Source organism: Daktulosphaira vitifoliae, unplaced genomic scaffold, assembly GCF_025091365.1.
Source record: "Daktulosphaira vitifoliae isolate Bord-2020 unplaced genomic scaffold, ASM2509136v1 Scaffold_2, whole genome shotgun sequence".
Classification (NCBI taxonomy): Eukaryota; Metazoa; Arthropoda; class Insecta; order Hemiptera; family Phylloxeridae; genus Daktulosphaira; species Daktulosphaira vitifoliae.
In genome coordinates, this window is record NW_026099573.1 from 10,008,041 (window position 1) to 10,031,524 (window position 23,484).

General features: G+C 25.1%; 2 protein-coding genes across 2 annotated transcripts; both read left to right on the forward strand.

The window, feature by feature from the left end:
- Positions 1–3,533: 3,533 nt before the first annotated feature.
- On the forward strand, positions 3,534–4,346 carry LOC126897967 (uncharacterized; the record flags this gene model as incomplete). Its single annotated transcript, XM_050671916.1, has 1 exon — positions 3,534–4,346. A coding segment is annotated over one exon (564 nt), but the record flags the coding sequence as incomplete, so codon positions are not given.
- A 12,338-nt stretch (positions 4,347–16,684) lies between these two features.
- On the forward strand, positions 16,685–22,157 carry LOC126898483 (probable ATP-dependent RNA helicase Dbp73D). The gene is made up of 11 exons (XM_050672535.1): positions 16,685–16,879; positions 17,008–17,158; positions 17,218–17,348; positions 17,414–17,597; positions 17,671–17,856; positions 17,947–18,126; positions 18,197–18,518; positions 18,598–18,763; positions 21,497–21,631; positions 21,701–21,788; positions 21,892–22,157. The coding sequence occupies exons 1-10, from the start codon at positions 16,793–16,795 to the stop codon at positions 21,758–21,760; spliced, it is 1,602 nt and encodes a 533-aa protein (XP_050528492.1). The 5' UTR covers positions 16,685–16,792; the 3' UTR covers positions 21,761–21,788; positions 21,892–22,157.
- The last annotated feature ends 1,327 nt before the right edge of the window (positions 22,158–23,484 follow it).

A 23,484-nucleotide genomic window follows, 5' to 3' on the forward strand; every position in this document is an offset into this window, starting at 1 on the left:
TGTCGTCATTACATGGAGAGGGGTAATGCGATTCGAGCTATGTGGGGAACTTGACCGGTACACACTTTAACTTTTGAACAATACGAGACTGCAGTCTTAAGTCAAAAGTTATTAAAGGTATCAGAAAATAATGGGACACCTGTTAGCAACGACAAAATATTTAGTAAATCCGCTATATTAGAGTAAATTGTAGTACACTCGATGAATCCCTTCTTAAACACAAAATAACATCATAGTCAGTTTTTTCACCAGTTGATACGATATTATTGAAGTGTTCTTCCTGATTTTCCGCTAACGGTAGCCTAAGCTTTAGGCCCTAAAGAACCAACGAGGGATAGCTGGCTACGCTATAAGTACTTAGGTTAAATTTATAATTCCTTAGAGAAATTACCAAAGAGTGCACTACAATAATATATTTAACATTCTCGATTAATGCAACGTACAATTATTTACTGAAATAACCTAATAGAATAACATTAATACAACCTGTTAGACACCTACAGCAGAGTTTCTCAAAGTGTGGTCCGCGAGCCCATATCAGGGTTAGGTCTTTAAAACTGTAGGTCTTTAGATGGGGGTCCGTGATTCATTTGACTTTGAGAACCTCTGACCTACAGATTATATTAACCCAACAGAGACCTGACTGCCACAGACACACATTCAGTTAAGTTATAAATAAATAAATATATTTATATATAGTGGCGTGGTGGTCACACTAGTTGTTGACAAAATTCTAGTGTTAAGCTGCGCTTACCGCCATAGGTGAACGGATGGATGACCATGCGTGCGCTTCTACGGAGGCGAAAAAGCACCATGTTCCCAGTGCAGAAGGCAACAGGAAACCATTGCACTCATATTTCCCCGGAATTTAACAATGGTATTAACTAACTTAACGGTTGTAAAAAAAAAAATATATATATATCGTTTTCATATATAAATATGAAAGTGATATGTCCGCGAAGATGTTAAAAATCAACTACTGTTTAGTTTGGATTATATGCATTAAAAAATATTTTTAATTTATTTGGTATACATCATTAACCAGTAAAATTGTTTATTAATGGATTTGAAAACTTATTAATGTGTTGTTACCATGGTTGTAGTATTGGAGGAATTAGGGGAGTTATCCCTCCTTAAAACGAAAAATATTTCTACGCCAATATATTATCTTATGACAAAGTTGCAAAAACTTGAGTCTCTTTATACTGGCTCAAATATAATTTATAAATGTATGTAATTCCGCGGTCTAGTTATGTGATACTGTGACACATACTTTTACATGTTCTAAAGTCGAATCGGTGGTTTATAGTAGTTGTCGGAACAAAAATATGAGCATTTACATTTAAATGGTAAGGAAGGCATTTTTCCATAGCGACATTCTCTCATGACCTGCGATTTAGCAATAATAAAGTTCATAATCAAAATATTTATTCCATCTGCTGAAAATGGTTGTTTAAATTTGTCGCTCAAAAATGCTAAAATTATTGCTATTAATAGACCGTCCGGTTGAGTTATTTTTCTATTTGCCATTTACCGCTCATTATTATTATAAATAGATTAAATTTATCTAACGCAAGCAATTCATTATTTCGATTTAGTCAATTTTCATTACACATTATTCAAACACCACTTTTACTACATCATTGTTATTTTTTTCATTTTTAGCAGATATTTTTATGTTTGTAGTATGACGGTTTAAAATTTTATTTGAGACTAAATCTCTCTCTTTTGTTAGCAGCCCAAATTCTGGTTGGCAGCAATTTTCCATTCCTGGCGCTTCTCAGCTTTCCTTTTTAATTCGCAACAAGATCTGCAGTTCATATCTCTAACTATTTGACTAATGTAGTCCAATGGCGGTCGCCCTCTGCTGTTATTCCCTTCAATGGCACCCTCTATTATCCTGCTTAGTAGACTGTTATGACGCAGTACGTGTCCAATTAACTCAGCTCTTCTTGTTTAACATTAATTCTAAATTATAATATATATTTATAAATGTTCGATCTCTTGTAATATATTGATATTAATTTTTGACATAAATAATATTTTTAAATTTAATAAAATTAGTCAATTTTTTATTACGTGATTAACTTTTTTATTTGTTCGGTTTATAAATGGAGGATGTAAAATTTCATTTTGTTTTTTTTATTTAGTCTACTTTTTATTTTTTAAAACTAGCCCAAGATAATATTTTTGACTATTTTATGAACAATTGCAATATTTAACAAATAATTTTATCAAATAAAATCGTTAAAACTTTTATTATCATGATATTGCATTAAAAAAGTTTTTCTTGAGTATTGTTTTGTTTTAAAAACTTATGATTTATGAATTTAGGACTCAATTTTGGCTATTAACCGACCTATTACTAATAAATCTAAAATTAAAATTGCCTCCTTCCCCCAAAATTCAAATGCCTAATATTGGATCATTTTAGTAATTAATCAAGCGATTAAATGAAAATATGTAAACTCGATTATATTGTTTATTCAAACCACATTAAAATAATAATACTGAGAAAAATCGATGATTTTAGTGACAATACGGTTAGGTTCACATGGACGCGAGTCACTTAATCGCGCGTGTTTAGATATACTAGTTTCTCATACATCGTTCACATGGTGCGCATTTGGGATATGACGTCAAATGAGTATTCGAACAGAACTCTTAAAGGGAAGAATTGGTTCGCGTATTTAGTGATGTTGATGATACGGAAGACAAAAAAAAAATTTGAGTAAGCAAACATTAATTTTAAAATGTATTTATGATTTTATTTTTTTACTAATTTAGAAATTACAAAACTTTTTTAATCATGTTGTCTTGCCACTCAAATTTCCCTTCATAAATAAGGTAAGAGGTGAATTTTTTTCGAATTACATCTGCATCTCTTATAGCCCGTCCTGCGTGTGATGCATTTAGGCTTGTCAATGGTGCTGCATAAAGTGTATCCTCGTACTTGAAGCCGTCTCTTAACCTGACATAATTATGCAATACACAAATCGCTTTAACAATGTTTTCGGAAAAATCAATTTTTACATCGAGTGGTCGGTGTAATATTATTGCACATAATTCCGAATGTGCATTCCACATAACAACGTTCTAAAGTTAAACGATAGTTGAATATCTTTTTTCATATGATAACATTTTACCTCCATAAGGCCTCATCAAATTTTCCGACATACCAAATGCTTCATCAGCCACTATTACATATGGAACTCTAATATCTCCATTGTCAGTTATAGGTCCGGGATCAGGAATATTTAACTTCTTTTCGGTCAGTTTTTTATACAAAGTAGATTATTTATAAATTCCCGAGTCACTATCTTTACTAAAGACTCCAATATCAATCCGTATGAAGCAATAGTTTCAGTCACATAAAGCCATCAAAACCAGGGAAAAAAAATGTTTGTAATTATAATAAATAGAACCGGAATCAGGAAGTTGGTTTATTCTAATATGCTTTCCATGTGTAAAAACATGAGTGGTAAAAACATTTACTTGGTAAAATTAATTTGGTAAATTTACCTTACCAGTAAAATACATACACAATTATAAAATTCAGGAAACCCCCAACATTATTAATATTTTTCGTTTTAGGATTAGAATTACAGAAGAAGTGGAAAAGTCTTCGAGATGGCTACGACAGGGAACTAAAAAAAATAAAAAAAGTGAAATCTGGATCGGCAGCTCCCGTAAAGTCATCGTACTTATTTTTTAAGAGGTTACAATTTCTGCAACCAACTGTTCACAGAAATACAACAGAAAGTAACTTTGAAACCGATTTAAACAACGACGAAAATACAGAAACTGTAAACTCGGATCAAGAGACCTGTTTTAAAACTCCAAACCAGGCAGACAAAAATTCAAATTATCAGCAACAAAGAAAAAAAATTAAGCTCCATCCAGCGGACGAACATTTCGCTAATGTTATTGAGAAAAGTTTAAGTAGTAGAAGTATCCCCGAGAAAAATGAAGAAGATGAAGATAAGTTATTTTGCTTGTCTTTATACAAAGAAATAAAAAAAGTACCTGAGGCCATGCGTTTGAAAACGAAGATAGAAATTTATAATTTAATTTTACAAAAACAAACTGTACAATAAACACATCTTCCAAGTTTCATAGATTCGCCTCAATCTTACCATGCATCCTCATCATTCGTCTAACCATTTACTCGACTAAAATATCCTTAATATTCTTATACAAATAATTATTCAAATGCGCCGGATTCTCAAAATAGAGTACCTACAAATTATATGACTATTCTAAACGAAATACGTCAACCATACCAAAATAAGGAATCTCCAGGTACTCCATCGTCATTGTCTGTTATCACTGAAAATTCTCAAGGATCATCTGACCTTGATTTATTTGAATGAAGATAAACTTAATAGAAAGTTAAATTATGTTTATTCTTTTTTATTACGATTTTATGAAAAGTTGATTTTTTATTACTATTTGTTTACTTTTAATTTTTTTTTTAAGCTATGTTAAGGAAACATTTTTTAGTTAAAAAAATTTAATTATTTTATTTTGTTCAGTTTTTAATACATAAAATTATTATTTAGAAATTGTTGTTTTTATTTGTATGAATAATAATTTAAATGGACTTACCTCAAAGTAACAATAAGTCTTTCTTGTGGCGAAATACTGTATCTTACAGCTTATTCATTTGCTTCCAATTCGTTTTTAATGAGATCCAACAAGTCATCAAATGATTTAAGTGACATTCGAAAATAATTGAAAAAATTTTCGTCATGACCCCTAAGTTTCGGGTATAAGGTAATATAATGTCTTGAAGAAAGTCTAATTTTTAAAATTGGATGGACCCAAAATTTTCTTTCTTCTTTTTGTCTTCGTCTTCTCATTCTTCGATATACGATCCACAAGCACACAGCATCTGACACACGTCCATTTCCGTTGAATGTATGACACAAACTGTATGTAACAAGAATATTTCGAGTTTGACGCACGTGTTTGCGCGTACATGTGAATGATCATAAAAGTTAAACGCGCGTCCATTTGAAACTAGTCTACAACTTGATAAAAGTTGTCCCGCGCAGTTTTTATGCAAAAAATGAATTTTTGTCTATGGACATGTTATAACGTGACGAATTTTCTGTTGGTAACCGAATACCCTCACCCTCCAACTACTCCTTCGTGAACGATCAAAACCAGTTATTTTATACTTTGTTATCGACTCACCAGGGTACTATTTAGCAGGAACTTATCTGGATTTATAAAAACATTGGTATTATCATGACAAAATAGATAGGTATGTCAGCAACAAACGAGTTTTGGACCGTTTGACGCATCCCGCCCTTCTCACCCATAGTAGTGGTTCGCCTGATTTCATTGGCCGTAGGTTTGCCCGCCAAAATACAATTCTTTAAATCAAATACTTGACAGCAACTTTAATATTTTGTATTTTTATTTTATGATACCTTTACCTTTTACTATTATTGATTGATATCAATCTATTGTGATATCTATTTATACTACAATATAAACAAATATGATCAATTTGCAAATTATTTGATATGAAATGATTATGCCGGGTATATTAAATAAAATGAACAGCGTTTATTTTAAGTCTTAAAATATTTTGAAAACTTGATACACTTACATACTTTTACTTAAATTTAAAAAACAAAAATTTACTTAATAAATAAATGTATGTAATAAGTAAAATTAAATTACCAAATAACATTAGGCCAGTTCGCATTAGGATACTGTGCTGACAAATCAACCTCTTGGCTTTATAAAAAAAAAAATAACATTAATGTGAAGCAAATTATATATCATTTAATGCAATGAAAGCACTTCTAAATATTAAGTATATTACATACATAATTTTTCATTATTCTTCTATATGCTACAAATTATTTTTGCACAATATTAAATATTAACGCATAAATGATAATAATATCACTATATTTATGGAAAATGACCATACAAATATTCGGCCAATGAAATGAGGCGAACCAGCTATAGATGGGGTGAAGAGTATCACAAAGAAGTTGCGTATCACAAAGTTGCTGACATACCTATCTATTTTGTCATAGGTATTATTGTGATGGGACTTAAATAATAATTTTATTCTTCATTTTTACATAGAATTACTCTATTATGATTTTTACACGTAAACAATAATGGAAATACCTATCGATCGGAAATTTGTTAGAAATTTGCATAAAGTTTTTTTTTTTTTGTAACATTAGAAAACATACTTGTCACGAATATGAATCGACAGCATACATTGTAATCGAGGGCGGCAGTACGGATCAAAAGTCCTTTTAGTAGCTGATTTTTTAGTAATCGACCTCTAATAGTTGGGATTAAGGCGAGGAAGAAGATATTAAGTGTTAATTAAATCATAATACCCAAATATTTTTTATTATTATTAAATGGGATTACACTTTATGTATTAAATAATCATTTTGTATAATATAACAGGATGAAGGACAGCCTAACTATTGAAAGCAAACCAAAAATGTAAAGAACTCAAATTTTAAATTTCATATACTAGATTTTGTTCAAATAATGTATGAAATTTTAGTTGTTAATACATATTCAAAATATTATACAATCTTATATATAAAAAGTAATTATTATATATTTATACTGATTATGTCTTTAATATTTTAATTAGAATAAATTATCGTTGATTTATTTAACATCCACTATAAAATGTAAACAATTAACTCGAAGTATTCAATTTTTTATAATAATTATTTATTATAGAATATAATATGAAATATACTTTGGGCAAAGCAATTTTAGCGATTTAAGTATATTTACATCTTTGCAATCAACAAAATATATTCAGAATAATTTAAAACAGTTTTATATATATTTTTTTTTATACGCTTTTATTAACTCATTGAGGTCCATAGCAACATCCCCCAAAGGAGGAGGTTTCTTAACCATTTGTTATGTTATGAGGAGAGAGGAATCGGAAGCTTTAAGAAAATAATGTTTAAGGAAGAAAAGATAAAGGAATATAGAGGATGTTATTTAATGCGATATAAGGACCATTGATATGAGCGTAGATGTTGTGAAAGATTGTGTCAAGTGGAAGATTAGGATAAGGATGGCCGACCACAAATAGTTGGGATTAAGGCTAAGAAGAAGAAGAAGATTATTATAAAGTAAAACATAATAATTGAAATAATTAAATGATTTGGCCATTTATTGCAATATTTGTAGATTTTATATTAGATCAGATATCACATTTTGTTATTGAGTTATAAACTTTTACCAATAATTTTGTAATTCAATAAATCTTATGTTACTGTAAAACCAAATTCAAGGTTTTAATGTCGCAATACTAATTTATCGTTCTGTTCAACTCATGTATAGAAACTAAACATAAATCAAAATTTATGTAAGTAATTCTTAAGCATAAAGTAATATAAACAAAATAATAAATTAACTTTTGCAAGTTTAAACAGCTGAATAAATACTTAACAACCATATTCTACGAAAATAACGTCTAAAATTTAAAAAATACAAGTTTAAAAATTATGTTTTATGTTCATTAACAGCTTGATTATTATATCCATGGTTTTAAACGTATTTAAGTTGAAATTAATATTCCTTATATTATAAAACCTACATCTTTAATTAGAATTTGATAGACATTTATTATTCGACTATGAGTTTTTCATTTATTAATTCTATTTGATGGTTACACGATTTTAACCATTATCTAATAATTAAAAACACTTTGGTAGATAATAGTTTTGATCTACCAAGAACTACATTGTAAATTAAAAACATAATAAACACATTTTAATAAACAAAAAAGTATTACTGTAAAATAAATAATTGAATGTATAAATCTTAAATATAATATTTAATAAGCTGAATTATTCTATAATTGTAGTAAATATATTATGTAAGTGATTATAAGATTATTTTATATAAAAATACAAGCTTACAATCCAAAATCTTAACACAAAAATAGCATATTTTTTAATACGGTAACCACTTTCATCACTAAGACAATATAATATTCGAAATTAATTTTTTCACATTAAAGTATATTACATAAACTTTACTTTAAAATATATCAAAGTGTCAGATTTCCGGAAAATTTTAAAAAAATAAGTTGAAAAGGTAAAAGTTTTATGAAAAAGTTGCCTTTTTGAAATAACCCTTTTGTGGGCAGGTAATGGTTTCAATTTTCACAAAAAATATATCAAATGATAGGTAATTACCTAATGTAATTATAAAAAAAAGGTTGTTTGTTTTTATCCATTTTACAAACAGGAATAGTAGATTTAAGTAAAAAAACGTTTAAAAAATGCCGAAAATGACCGATTTTTAAGTTTATAATATTTTAAGGGATTTCCCTCATTTATAGAGAAAGAGGGAAAATTTTCAATTTTTTAGGGTAATGTCTTTGACTAGACATGATTTTTAATCTTTTGATGTATTGTTCATCAAAATCGGTCAGAAGGGTTAAATTTATGAAAATAATATACCTAATGATAGGTAAAGACATCAAGCATCTATAAAAAAAAAATTATATTGATATGTTCATTTTTAAAAAAATTATGGCAGTTTTTAGTAAAAAAAATTGAAAAGATTCGAAAATTGGCGATTTTTAAATTTGTAATTTTTTGGAGGTTTCCCACATTTACGGGGAATGAGGGAAAATTTTTCAATTTTTGAGGGTAATGTCTTCAACTAGATATGATTTGTGATCTTTTGACGTATCGTTGAAAGAAATTGGTTCGGTGAGAGCTGAGAATAAGTGGTAACAGACATAAAAAAAATTAATCTTAGTAAAATTATTTCCTTCTCAGCTTCACAACGAAGCTAAATAAGCAGTAGTATAATAGAGAATTGCATTAAAAAATATCATGCTACATTTAATTGTTTTAATGATAAAAAATAATTTATTAAATAATTTCAAGAAATTTTCTAGTAACAACAAAGGCATGTATTTTTAATGAAATCGTACAAAAAATTGTTATTAAGTTGAATAACCTATTAAGTGGAAATTTTGATGTTGATGCAAAAAATGGAAATCCATTTATTCAGAAAAAAGTAAAGTGGGAATTTCTAGAAAATTTTTTTATCCTGATATTAATAAGAGTAAATTAGAGAAAATACTAGAAAATATTATTACATTATATTATTAGTAAAATACAAGAAAAGTTCTTCTACCGTTTGTTGTAATATGTCCAATGCTTCGCATTACGCATCTTACATTTATCAATGAAAAATTTATCAGTATTTTATATTATCAGTATAAAAACAAATGATTAAGACTTATTTATTTTTTATAAAGTTAATATTTACTCTGTCTTATAAAAATAAATCAAATTTTTTTCTGTAAATTATTATGAAAAACTTATTATTTAGAGGTGGGTGGGACAAGTTGACACCTTTGAGCTTTAATTCAAATTTCTAAAGAAAATTTTCAACATAAAATCTAAAAACTTGATATAATTACTACTTTACCAACTGTTAAAATGTTCGTTAATTAATAATAATTATTTCTTGAATAAAAATTAGTAAAAAAGAAATAAAAAAGTCAATTTCATCATTCATCCGGGGTCATATGATTTTTTTTTTTTGAGGCAAGTTTGCAGACCTCAGCTAAATTCAGGGAGTCAGCTCCTGTCCCGTAAAGAAATTTTGGATTTTTACACAAAATTTTTTTTGGTCAATTAAAAAATAACTTAAAACAAAAATAATTAATTTAAATATAATAAAAATATTTTTTCTCAATTTATTTTTAATCAAAATTATACCCTAGTAATTTATTCATTTAAATAGGAATTCAATTTATTCATGATGTTTTATTAAGCTAAAGCAACAAAAAAGATTGTATTTAATTATTCAACTTAAGTTAAAACCTTAGGTCGTAAAACAATATTATATCGTTCTTGCAAACAAGGTACAAGAGCAATATAAAACAAAAATAAATGTTCATTCGAATTATTTTTGAAAAATTTGTCATTGTTTGGTTAATAAATTAAAATATGTTCCCATAAAAATTTTGCAATATTACTATATTTTTTTAAGTACACGATCATCCTTAATAATAATCCAAGATCAAATAAAGCTAATATTATTATTTTCAGCCATTTTTCATGAGAGTAAAATAATTAATGATTGATAAATTAAAAAATATGTATCTAAAAGAAACCAAAAAAAAATTCACAATATTATTTTTATATTTTGATTAATTAAGTGTTCATGATAAATTAATCACAATTTATCACTCTGTATATTTGATGTTTAATTATTTTACATAAGTGATCGAAATTTAATGGGATACTCATTTTCTCAGATATTAAAGAAAATGTTTCATTTTAGTAAAGAGAAAATATATTAAATTTAAAAATCTGCAATAATATATAGTTAAATATTATTTATTAATTTCTTCAAGGTTAAAATACCTTTAATAATTTTTAACGCAAACGGTTGATAGCATTTTAAAAAATATAAAAACATAATTAATGGTAATTTGTTTTTAAATGATATTATTAAGTTAAAAATAAAGGTTACCAATTAAGAAAATTAAATTTAAACATTATTATCCTTGAAAGAATGAAAAATAAATTATTTAACTATATATTATTGCAGTTTTTAAAATCAAATAAACAATATATAAACAAAACAATATTTAAAAGGAAATTGTCTCTTTGGATTATAATTTGCACAATTGTCACGATTGAAAGTATTATTTTTATATATGTAAAGATGGAATCAATGATGACTAAGGTTTACAGTTATCACTTTTGTAATTATATTTTTAGGTGCACATTTTTTTTTGTACAGTTTTGTGCAAAAAGAAATATATAAAGGAGAAATAATGGAGTAAATAATATTTTATTATCATCACGAAATTGTAAAATAATTATAAACTATTTATTTATATTCAAAATCAATATAAAAACCAAAAATAATAAAAATAACATTACGATATACTATTTTTCTAAGCTCATTATTAGTACTCTGTTTATTTTATGACATGTGTTATATAAAATAATATTGTAGCGTAATTATTTCAAATATTATGCTGATTATAAATAATGCATTATCATATTTTTCAATAACATGTATACACTATTTTTTTTACAAAATGTTAATGGCTTAAACGATTTGTAGGCAATTTTAAAAATATATCAAATAAACTTTAGACATTATATTTTCATGCAAAGTTAAAATTTATTAAAAAATTACCATTCCTAAAATTATTGCTAAATTAAACAAGTTTCAAGATGCTGTATTTAATATTCAAAAAGATACAATTGAACTAATAAATTAAAAATAAAAAATATTTGTATAATTTTTTTTATTTTGATTAAATGATTATATCAAACAAAAACAACTGTCATTTAAAATTAAAAAGTTTAATCACTCTGAAAATTTTTACTGATAATTATTTATGTACATAAACATTTATGTTTATTTTGTCAAGGATACTATAAATCGGAAAAAAAAATTATTATTATTATTTTATATATAAATATTATGTATATATTTATTGGATAATGCAGGGAAAATGATAATAGACGTATTATATATTTTTAGTATTAAACTTTAAAATATCAACTCAAAATTGTACGTAAAAATCTAACAGAATTCTCCTCGTAATTTATCAATAAGTAAATTTGCAACTTTTTTTGTATCACATTTCTCTATTATAATATTACAATCATCACGCTCAAAATTGATTGGAAGTTTACACAAAATGTCATACAAAAATATCCAATTAATTTTTTTTGGAATGAATGGATTTCCATTTTCTGCATCAATATCAATAATTTTTATTTCTGATAGCTCATAAAACTTAATAGCAATTTTTTGTCCAATTTTATTAAAAATACTTGTACAGCTTTCGTTATTAGCAAAATCTTCGAATTTATTTAATAATCCTTTTATATCATTAAAGCAATCAAATGTAGCTTTATATTTTTCAATATAACTCTCCATTATACTTACTGCATTTTTTATAGTTGAAAATATTTCAGAATTAGTACTTTCGTTTGAAATATTCAAGCTATTGAAGCACAATAGTAAAAACAAAAACTTTAATGACCGTTTTTGAATTCCTAGTTTATAACAGTACATTGCATCTTCTGTAAATATATTTTTTCCACTAATCTCATTTGTCATAGATGCCCATACATTAAAACCATTTACAACAACTAATTCATTTGAAATTGTTTCCGTCCAGGGTAACTTATACCAGGAAAAAACGTCGAACTCTACTTGTATTTTACTAATAAGTAAATCTGTAACTTTTTCTATATCTTTTTCCTCTAATGTACCCTTACCAATATCAGGATAAATTTTAGATGGAATGCAATTAAAAATATTTTCTAGAAATTCCCACTTTATTTTCTCCTGATTGAATGGATTTCCATTTTCTGCATCACTATCAAATTTTCCACCTGATAACTCATTCAACTTAATAGAAATTTTTTGTCCAATTTCATTAAAAATACTTATACATTTGTCGTTATTAGAAAAATCTTGGAAGTTATTTAATACATTTTTTATATCATTAAAGCAATCAAATTTAAAATCATTAAATTCAGTATTATATTTGTTAATGTCTTTATTCATTATACTTACTACTTTTTTTACACTTGAAAATATTTTAGAATTGGCACTTTTGTTTGAAATATTTATGCTATTGAAGTATAATAACACAAACAAATACTTCAAAGACCGTTGTTGAATTGCTAATTTATAACAATACAGTCCTTCTTCAGTAAAAGTTGAATGAGTTCTAAAATTTCTCTTAACTAGATCTGTAGCCTTTTGAATGTGACCATTTATAAAAACGGGTTCATTTAAAATACTATGCACCGTGGGTAAATCTTTAAAACAATAAATCATATTAAACATAAATATAGTAAAAAAACATATTAATTTAATTTTCATTATTAAAATAATAAACAATTTGTCGATTTTTTAAGTTTGAATCTACCACTTAAAAAACTTGAGTACACCAAGGGCAAAATTTTTTATTTATAATTGAGAAACTAAAATGTACGAAGAAAACAAATTTGTGCTCTTTATATATTATGAAACTTGTTTGCTTTTATCTATGGAATTATTTTATTGGTCGTAAATTACATTTAAATATTAAGTATCTATATTTAATAACACTGCGCTACACTGTATCCTCTAACTGGTCTACTATATCAAAAATGATAAATCACTAGAAATTACCTAATTTAATAAGAAATGCTAGGTTTAACAATGTCTTATGCAAATCTATATTTTTAAGGAAAAATATTGTATCATTCATAGAAGACATCTTTTTTGTATATACATATCATACAAAGAGCTTTTTAAACTTTTCATATAGTTTAAGAACACAACATTCATAGATCACTATTTCGAAAGGAAATCGTTTCTTTGGGTTATTATTTGCATAATCGTTACTATTTAAAGTATTATTTTTATATATAAAGCGACGCAATCAATAATAACTAAGTGATGTAATTTTATTTCGATCTTCTTTTTATATAGGAAAAAATAACACTTAGTAGTATACTTTAATGTGTATAAAATAAATCCATATTAAAATCTAAAATTCAAGAATATTGAAAAAAAATTTACTCCTTTTAGCTTCGATGTGAAACTGAGAAGGTATTAATTTTACTATGATGAGTTTTTTTTGTGTCTGAACGCTCAATCTCAGATCTCGCTGGACCGATTTTAATGAAAAATATGCCAAAAGATCACAAATCGTATCTAGTCGAAGACATTACCCTCAAAATTTGAAAAAAAATTCCCTCGTTCCCCGTAAACCGTAAATCATTTATTTTCTCTACTCTAACTACATTTTTCAACGATACGTCAAATGATTTCAATTCGTATCTAGTTGAAGATATTACCCTCAAAAATTGAAAAAATTCTAATTTATCAATGAAACAGTTACTTATCCCATGTTCTCCATACAGACAATTAAAATCATTCATTTCTAATGTTTTCAAAATATTTATTGACGAATCAAGTTTGATATGATAATTTGATATATTGATATACAAAATTAAATCATTTTACTTTGTAATTTAATAATATTTTTACTCTATTTGTGTGTGCTACTACTAGACTATAATATTCCAAATTTGTTGGTAACATGTTGCTATATAAATCATTTCTAAAAAAAATGATTGTTAGTTTATCCTGAATTAACAATGGATTTTTACAATTATAATCAAATTTTATAATACGCTCAATTGAGTAAATCTTTTTAACAGCATTGTTTTGATTGGTTCATTTAGTTAAAGTAAACAATTAAAATTAATTAAGTTCTGTATATTTCAATTACAGAATCTTTTTAAACACCAAAAGTTACTAGGAAATGATTACTACGATTTCTATTTAAGTGTTCTATTACGATAAAAATGCAAAAAAATTATGAATTTTTCTGATAAATATACTGTAAATAGTAATTAAAAAATTTCCTGATTGCATATTAATCTTAAAATTATCATTGTTTTAATTCTCATAAAATTTTCTATTTAATGATGTCAATTTCAAACTTGTAATTGAGCTAAAAGTTATGGTAACATATTCAATTTTTTTTACTATAACTTTTTACTAAACTTTATCAACAATTTTTCATCAACTTTAAAGAACCAAAAAAAAAGGTTAAAAATGAAAATTTGGACTGATTATTTTTAACATATTAAAAATCAAAATCAGTAATAATTTGAAAACAATTTTTTTTTTTTTTTGATAATTATTTTATATGTAATTAGTAATAATATAAAAAATTAGAAGTGATAGAAAAAGTCTAATTGCAGATTTGAAAACAACGTGAAAAGTTGATTTAGAATAGTATATTTTTGCTTCTAATGAAAATTCCTTGTAGTCCAGTGCATTTATTTATAGTAACAAACAGTTTTTATTGAAAAGTATAGCATCAAGTCCTTTAAATTTTTATACACGTAAAAGTAAAGCAAAATATAATTTCTTTATTATTTTTATAATTTCTCCGTATAAATTACAATGTTATATTATTGAATATTAATTTCATACTAAATTCAATTACTATAATTATATGTATTCATATATTATAATTATAAATCGGGATAAAATTAAAGGAATAAGAGTTATGGTTGCTTTTGAAATAATCTACCAATCTCTTAAAATTAAACGCTATTTACAGATTTGCATCGAAGCGTTTCTTATGATAGTCATTTTAATTACTGTCAGATATCATCTATACTTGTCTCAACTATGCCACGTCCATACTGCGCCGCGACTCCACTGTGCTACAATTTTTTCTTTTTTATTCAAATTTTAATAATTAAACGCATTGTAATAAACCCTAATCTTAAGTGTAAAAATCTATATTAATATTATATAAAATGTCAAAATGATTTGTATACTAATCATTTGTAGTAATTTCTATATTTTATGCTTACTTACTATTAAACAATATATTATAAATGAGACAATGATGATTTTCGAGGATACAAAATATTATAAAAAGGTATAGCAAACCCTTACACAGGGTTGTTCTTATCGTATAATAGACAACGTTACGCGAACGTTGTGATTATCATCGAAATTTTTACGTATTAAAGTTGTGAACTAAATCTAATTGTGTCATTTTATTTATCAATCATTAATTAATAATATCACTTAAGATATTTTAAGCACCAAGGAAAATTATTAGTTAAGATTTAAAAATCAATAAGAGTCAATATTTATATTATTTTATGATCATCGAACACAATCCGAATGAACGTAACTCTCTCTTTTATCAAATACTTTTCAATCTTTTAAAATTATTTTCTTATAATTTTTATCAAACAATTATTTAACTCATTTTTATTTAATTTTATTAAGTTTTGAGTTACGATAGTATTCAGAAATTATTTTAGGAGAGTATTTAATTTGTTTTACTTTGTTAAACATGCTATGGAATTTTTTGCTAAAAATCAAAGTGATGATCAAATAAATGTTGATTATAGCCATATTTCTTAGAAGTCTCTTAAAAATAGTGATAGCGTTGGTTTAAGGGGAAATCGCCCATATCTCTTTAAATACGCCTCTGGTATACACAGTAATTATTAATATTCTAATTATAAAAATTGTATTAATATTATAGAATAATTAAAAAAAATTCAACAGGTTATTCCTGGAACTATGTAAAAAATTTACTTTTGATAAGTAATATACTTATCAACTAATATAGTTATTGTGATTTGACGTTGGACAGAATAGATGGATTACAATTTATACGATAAACTTATAGACTTATACATCATTTATGTGATAAATAAGACTACTAATACTGTATTCTGGTAATATATGTACAAATTTATATATGACCTTCTAAAATTTATCTTTTTAGATTGTTCAGTAGGAAACGGGTTTCTATTGTTCTCATTTTTTGTAATATATACAAAATATAGTACTATGCGAAAAAAAATTTGAAAATCGTAGCACGCTAGGTCATTTTTACAAAAAAGCATTTTTTCCCTTATTCTATTTTGTAATAAGATAACATTTTTTGAGAAAATGACAGTTACTGTTCAAAGTAACAAAGACAGTTTACAACAGTTATCAAGATTGATAACCAGTTGCTATCGCTACAAATCACCACAGATTCTGTTGTGAATTGTGACTTATTGAAGATTTGATATACCAAACTGAATCGAGAGTTATCGAATCTGGCAACACTGAGTTGACTAGTTCAGTCCTCTATCTATAGTCGATCAACTCATAAGTATCATATTTTTCATAGATGAAATATTATTAAAAAAATGAAAGATTAGTAACATCTCTTACATTAACTAATATGGAAGATCCTTCAAAAAAATCTGAGTTGCTTGCATCTTCAGATTTCACAATAATTGATAATCAAAAATTTGGAAAGAATAAAAAGGCAAGAAAAATTTTTAACTCCTATCATTATTTCATTTTTTATTTATTAAAAAAATATATATTTTTCTAGAGTTATTTTAAAAGTATTTAAATTTTGAAGTGACCCTGTTAATATTTGACAATTTTCAGGTAAAAAGAGTATTACCTCAATGGCTTGCAAAACCGACCATAGTATCTGTAGATTTAAAAAACTTAGATTTACCTATTGATAATATGCCAGAATTAGATAAAAGTTTAGTAAAAAAATTGCAAAATAAAGGGTGCACACATTTTTTTCCAGGTAATTTAAAATAATTATAATTTTGAAACAAATATGTAACGTAGAACACTCTATTATAGTTCAGGCAAAATTAGTACCTTGGTTAATCAAATCACAAAAAAATTGGGATGAAAGATGGATTAGAGATGTTTGCATTTCAGCACCAACTGGTAGTGGTAAAACATTATCCTATGTCTTACCTATTATTCAGGTACTCCTAATTAATAACATTACTAAAATTAAGCATAAGTAATATATATTTCTTAAAATATTTAGGTATTAAGAGCTTTTACTACTCATCAAATTAGAGCACTTATTGTTTTACCTACAAAAGATTTAGCTTTACAAGTTTACAAAGTATTTAAATATTTTATACAACATACTTGTGATCTACAACCTATACTTCTAGAATCTAAGAATTTGACATTAGAAAAAGAAAAAGAAAAAATTCTTCAATTCGGTAACTATTTATTTTTAAGAATTCTTGCATCATACTAAAAAACAAATTTATTAATACTATTTCTTTGTTTTAGATAAAAAACATGGATGGATTAGTTTGGTTGATATTATTATAACTACTCCAGGTCGTCTTATTGATCATTTGATATATAGTGAAGGATTCACTTTGCAATATCTTCGATTTTTAGTTCTTGATGAAGCTGATAGTTTTACTAACATTTTAAAAAATGATTGGCTGTATCTTGTTAATGATAGTTTAGGTATATTCTGTTAATAAAAGAATATCTTAATTAGTTATTATAATTTTATTATATTAATGACCATTTGCTTAAAGCCATTTATTCTTTCAGAATACAATGGACCTTCAATATGTACATTAGATACTTTAAAAAAGTCACCTCATAGAACACAAAGGTTATTGTTTTCAGCTACTCTTACTCAAGATCCTGAAAAGTTGAAGTTTTTAAATCTTTTTGATCCTAAACTTTTTACATCAATAGTAAAAAGAAAAAATATAGACATTTTGCAAAGTAAAAAAGAGTTATTTTATAATTTGTAAATGTTATTTTTCTTGTGAATATCATCTTTCTATATATTTAGATGTCAATAGTGATGAGCCAGTTCGAGGTGACTTTGTTGGAAAATATACTACACCAAAAGAACTTAAAGAATACATGGTTTTATGTCCAGAAGAAAACAAACCATTAACTTTGTATCATTTAATTAGAAGTAAATCACTCAAAAGAGTGATTTGTTTTGTAAAATCAAAAATTGAAGTTCATCGTTTGGCTAGACTATTATGTAGAATAAGTGAAAATGATACAAACAACACTCCAATAAGAGTAAATGAAATTTCTGCTGACGTTTCTCAAAAAGTTCACATTGATTACATGAAACGGTTTGCTGAAGGAAAAATTGATGTGTAAGTTCATTGATTTGCTAATTCGATGTATAATATATTAATTTTTAATAATCATTGATTTCTTTTTTTTTTTCTATAGATTAATATGCACAGACTCACTTGCAAGAGGCATTGATATTGAAAGAATTTCTTGTGTTATTCTATATAATGTACCCAAATATTCTAAAAACTATGTGCACAGGATTGGTAGAACTGGAAGAGCAGGACGTAAAGGAAAAGCTATTACCTTAGTCACACCTGAACATGTAAATCTTATTTTTTTATTATTATTCTCTCAATAAGTTTAACATTATCAATAAGTGTTGAAACAATTAAATAATATTTTAAAACGAACAAGATTTTCCGTATATGTATGTTGAGTGCATTGTTTTTTTTTAAATTATTATGAGGAAAATATTTAAGAAAAAATTTCTAATATTTGAAATAAAATATAAAATATATTTTGTTAAACTGAGTTTAACTTTTAAAAAATCGGAGAAATTTATAATTCTATTTTAGATAAACTAATATTAATAATGTTAAAAGATAATAATGATTAAAATTACTATTCAATAAAAATAAATATATTAAAGTCAGTAAAAATAAATAAAACAAATGAATAGAAAACTTATTTAAACTACATTATGAATTTGGTGTAATTATTTAATAAATCGTGACCTAAATCACAACACCTCACATCTAAATTTTTAATCAAATGACTTGGTTGATAAGTAAATTTTAATTTCATTTCAATTTTAATATTTCATTTTTTATAGATAATTAAATATAAATATAATAAAAAAATTTATTTAAATAAAATAATTTTGAGTATATTTATTATTTTTAACTTTCCTGAAAAATGGGAAAAATTGTTTAGGGATTCTCAAAAAGGTCGTTTAACTTTTAAATAAATTATAAAATGCCAAATTACATCACTAATTAAGTATAATTGAAATCCGAGTGAAAATTACATGCTGAGTATAAATTTTTCAAATACCTTCTCAGCTTCGCATTGAAGCTGCAAATACAAAATTAAAAATCACTAATTTTCGACATTTTTTCTGTTTATTTTACCTAAAACTGCCATAACTTTTTAAAAAATAACCAAATCAATATAATTTTTTTTTATATAAATACGTTAACTACTTTCCTATCATTTTATATATTTCTTTTATACATCTGACCCTTTACCTCTCACAAGGGAGGATTCAAAATTATAAAGTTTACACAAAAAATTCATTTTTTCAACTTAACTTTTGAAATTGTTCCAAAAATACTGACACTTTTATATATATCTTAAATTAAAGCTAATGTAATATACTTTATTATGAAAAAAAAAATTTCGTAATTTATTTTGTCTTCACGGTGAAAATTACTACCGTATGCTATTCTTGTGTTAAATTCTCGATTTTATATTTTATTTTTATTTTAAAATACCTTACAAAAGTTTTTGAGTAAGGAAAAAATGTTTAAATCATTTGATTTTTATCTCATTTAGATTCAATAACTTTAATAAATATCTAGGATGCCATTACTATAGTGCCCCCTCATTTGAAGAAATTTCTTATTCATGTTAAAGTTTTTTTACAAAGTGATTTTTTTTGTCTCTTATTTATTTTCTCAGCTATCACTTGACCATCTTTTTTTAACGATACATCAAGTGATCACAACTATTATCTAGTTAAAGATATTACCCTCAAAAATTGAATAAATTTTCATTTTATTAATGAAAAGTTTACTTAGCTCCATCTAGACAATTAAAATCATTCATTTTTTAATGTTTATAAAATATTTATTGTCAAATTAGGTTTGATATGATAATAGATTTCAACTACAAAAATAAATAACTTAATAGTAATTATACAATTTCCTGACTGCTTATTAATCATAACAATACTATTTTTTTATTGTCATAAAATTTTCTGTTTAATAATGTAAATTTCAAACTTGATGTTGAGCCATAAGTTATGGTAACAAATTCAAATTTTTATCATTATAAACTTTTAAAAAATCAACTTTAAAATACCAAAAAAATAGGTTAAAAATGATATTTTGCACTGATTATTTTCAAAAACAAAGAACTTTCATTATATTATTTGATTTTTACTGATTTTCTAATACTAAATTTTACATATTACACTTTTTCTCAAACTTCAAATTTTTATGTTGTATTAAGCAGATATATAGCTAAAAAATTAAAAAAATTTTATTTTGAAATTAGGTCCCCCAACAGAAATAATGCACCTAGAATACGCGTTTTTTTATAAAAATTCTAACTTTGTAGGCCTATAAATCCCAAGAAAATTGTTTTAAATATTTTATATTTAGTTTATTTTATATGTATATTTAGAAACCTAGATTATACACTATACAATACCACATATGAAACTCATTATTAAATAATTACTTTTTAATGGTTTTATGTAAGCTCAAAATCGCCAATTTTGACAAAAAAAACACCATTTTTAAAGTCATTAAAGTTAAGAATTTCACAACAAATTTTTTTTTTAATGTTAACTTTAAGTTATAATATTATTAAGTCTAAAATTTTAATTTGATTAAGTATTGACTTAATCAATATTGGATAATCTGTATATTTTTTAACATTCTGGCTATTTTGTCATTTTTTTACATTGAAATAGCCATAAAAATGGGAAGGTCATAAAAAAAAAATTGTTTTAATTTAAATATAGCATAAAGAGAAAACCCTGAAAATTTAAGAAAAAAAAGAGGTGCCCGTGTAACCACTTCTGGATGATTTGGCATGGATTAACCCTACTTCTGTCTTCTTAATTACTTATTTAAATAACTTTAAACTTTAAGTTTTACTCATTTTATACTATGTGTATGCTTGTATTGAGAAACTAACTACGGTAAAGATTTATTTCTAGAAATAGGAATAAACATTTTTTAAATTACTAAAATACATAATTATTTGTATGTGTTATTCCACTATTAATAGTATGATAGTTTTCTTTAGTATATTCTATTTTGTTTAGAAAGAGATTTTTGACAAGGTATTATCAACAGCAGGAAAGACTAATGTGAAACAATTAGATGTAAATGTTTCTGATTTAGAACAATATGAACAAATTTACATAGATGCATTAAAAGGCCTTAAAACTGAAATAACTGTGAGTTCTAAAATGTTTTTTAACATTTTATAATTTTTTTGATTTTATTTTTAATTTATGTTGTCTTAGCAAAAAGCAAAACCCGTCAGTAAAAAAAAATGGAAAAAATATAAAAAAATTGAAAATTGAAAACTACCATGGAAAAAGTGATTAAAATGTATGGTATAATGTCCATTTTAAAAGCTATTTTTTGTTATAATTTTTAAAAATAAAGTTTTTAAAAACATAATATCTGTATGATAAAATGTTTATACTTTTAGCTTTGATGCGTAGTTGAGAATCTATTGGTTTATTTTGCTGTGTATTTTGTTTGTATTTGCCATTATTCCCACTCCTATTGGACTGATTTTGTTCAACAATATGTATCTAAATGATGCTATCAACACAATAATATTTAAAAATTTGTCTTAGTTCTGGTATTAAAGAGGTATATCCTAAATTATTACAATTGTCATAAAATTATCAATGTTTATATTTTTAGTTTTTACTTTATATTGAAATAAATTTTTGAAAACTGAATGAATTATTGCGAAATTCTTATTGATAATCAGATATTTGCCTGTTAAATACTTTTTTTGAAGATTGAATCATTAATTATGGTACTTCAGAGCTTAAAAATCATAACAAAAATCTTGTCTTTTATTTTTTATTTATATTAAATTAAAGATAATACAATGCACTTCATAATGAAAAAAGAAATACTATCTGAAATCATAATTACAAGGAGTTATTAGGCTTAAAACCAAAAATCATAATTTTCAGTAAAATTAGATAATTTTGTATTCATTTGCATAGCAATGGAATTCTTCCATCATTATAAATTATTTCAAATTAAAGCTTGTTTAATGTAATATATAATTAAAAAAAGTAAAACCTTCTGGCGACATGTCTTATACGAGTATTAAATAAAAATATACGTATTATTTGGTAAATTTGATGTGTCTTTTACTTGTCGCGCATAATACTTAAAATATGAACACCGCATTGAATTAACTTAAAAAAATGTACTAATGGATGGAATAAATTTATCTTTTCCTGTTATTGGTAAACAATATATTTTTTAGTATTAAGCATTCAATTATGTAGGTACGACATGTGCTATTGCATTGTAAAGGGCGTCATTTTTACCATAAGAAAACATGTGCAATTCAAAATTTACAAATTATTTGTTACTACACTAGGGTCTCGTAGTGCATGGTTCTTTCAATTCCTTTTAAACGTGAAGCTCTTTTATTAAAAATAAAACATTTTATACTTTAGTATCTATTTTTTCACTATAATATAGCGATATTATTGTTATCAGTTATAGTGAATAGCGAAAATGTAGTACGATTTTAAAAGAAAGATAAATGCTTCTTTTAAAATTCACATTATAATAACTGCTAAAAATAAAAGGAGAGAAAAAATAAGACATTTATGCAGAAGTTAATAAATTATTTTTATTAAAGCTTTGCATAGTGTTTATTGTAAGAAACTATTATTATTATTTACTTAAATAAGTTTATGTTGTCTGTAAAAGCTATTGCTTTCGCAAGGGAAAACAGGAACCCTATATAGACCAATCATAAAAACATAAAATTTATTCGAAAAATGTTCATTTTTGAAACAAATAATAATAATTAAAAATTTTAGTAAGAAAATCTTAAAAGAAGCTATTATGCGTTTATGTACTACTATTATAGCCGTCCGTACGCCTCAAGCTGACGAACTATTAATTAGTAGTTAAGTCATAACTTGCAAGACATTGGGACACCACAGATTAGAGAACGTATCACTATTCCATTTCGTACTGCCAGTAAATTATTCATCAACAAAAATAAATAAATGCAGCTGTATCAAGTTACATAATAAAT

What these genes read in the sequence shown, in the direction of transcription:
- LOC126898483 (XM_050672535.1), top strand. Translation starts at nt 16,793, where the DNA reads ATGGAAGATCCTTCAAAAAAATCTGAGTTGCTTGCATCTTCAGATTTC. An exon ending in GTGCACACATTTTTTTCCAG is followed by an intron (nt 17,159 to 17,217) that starts GTAATTTAAAAT and finishes ACTCTATTATAG; the next exon opens with TTCAGGCAAAATTAGTACCT. An exon ending in CCTTAGTCACACCTGAACAT is followed by an intron (nt 18,764 to 21,496) that starts GTAAATCTTATT and finishes TATTTTGTTTAG; the next exon opens with AAAGAGATTTTTGACAAGGT.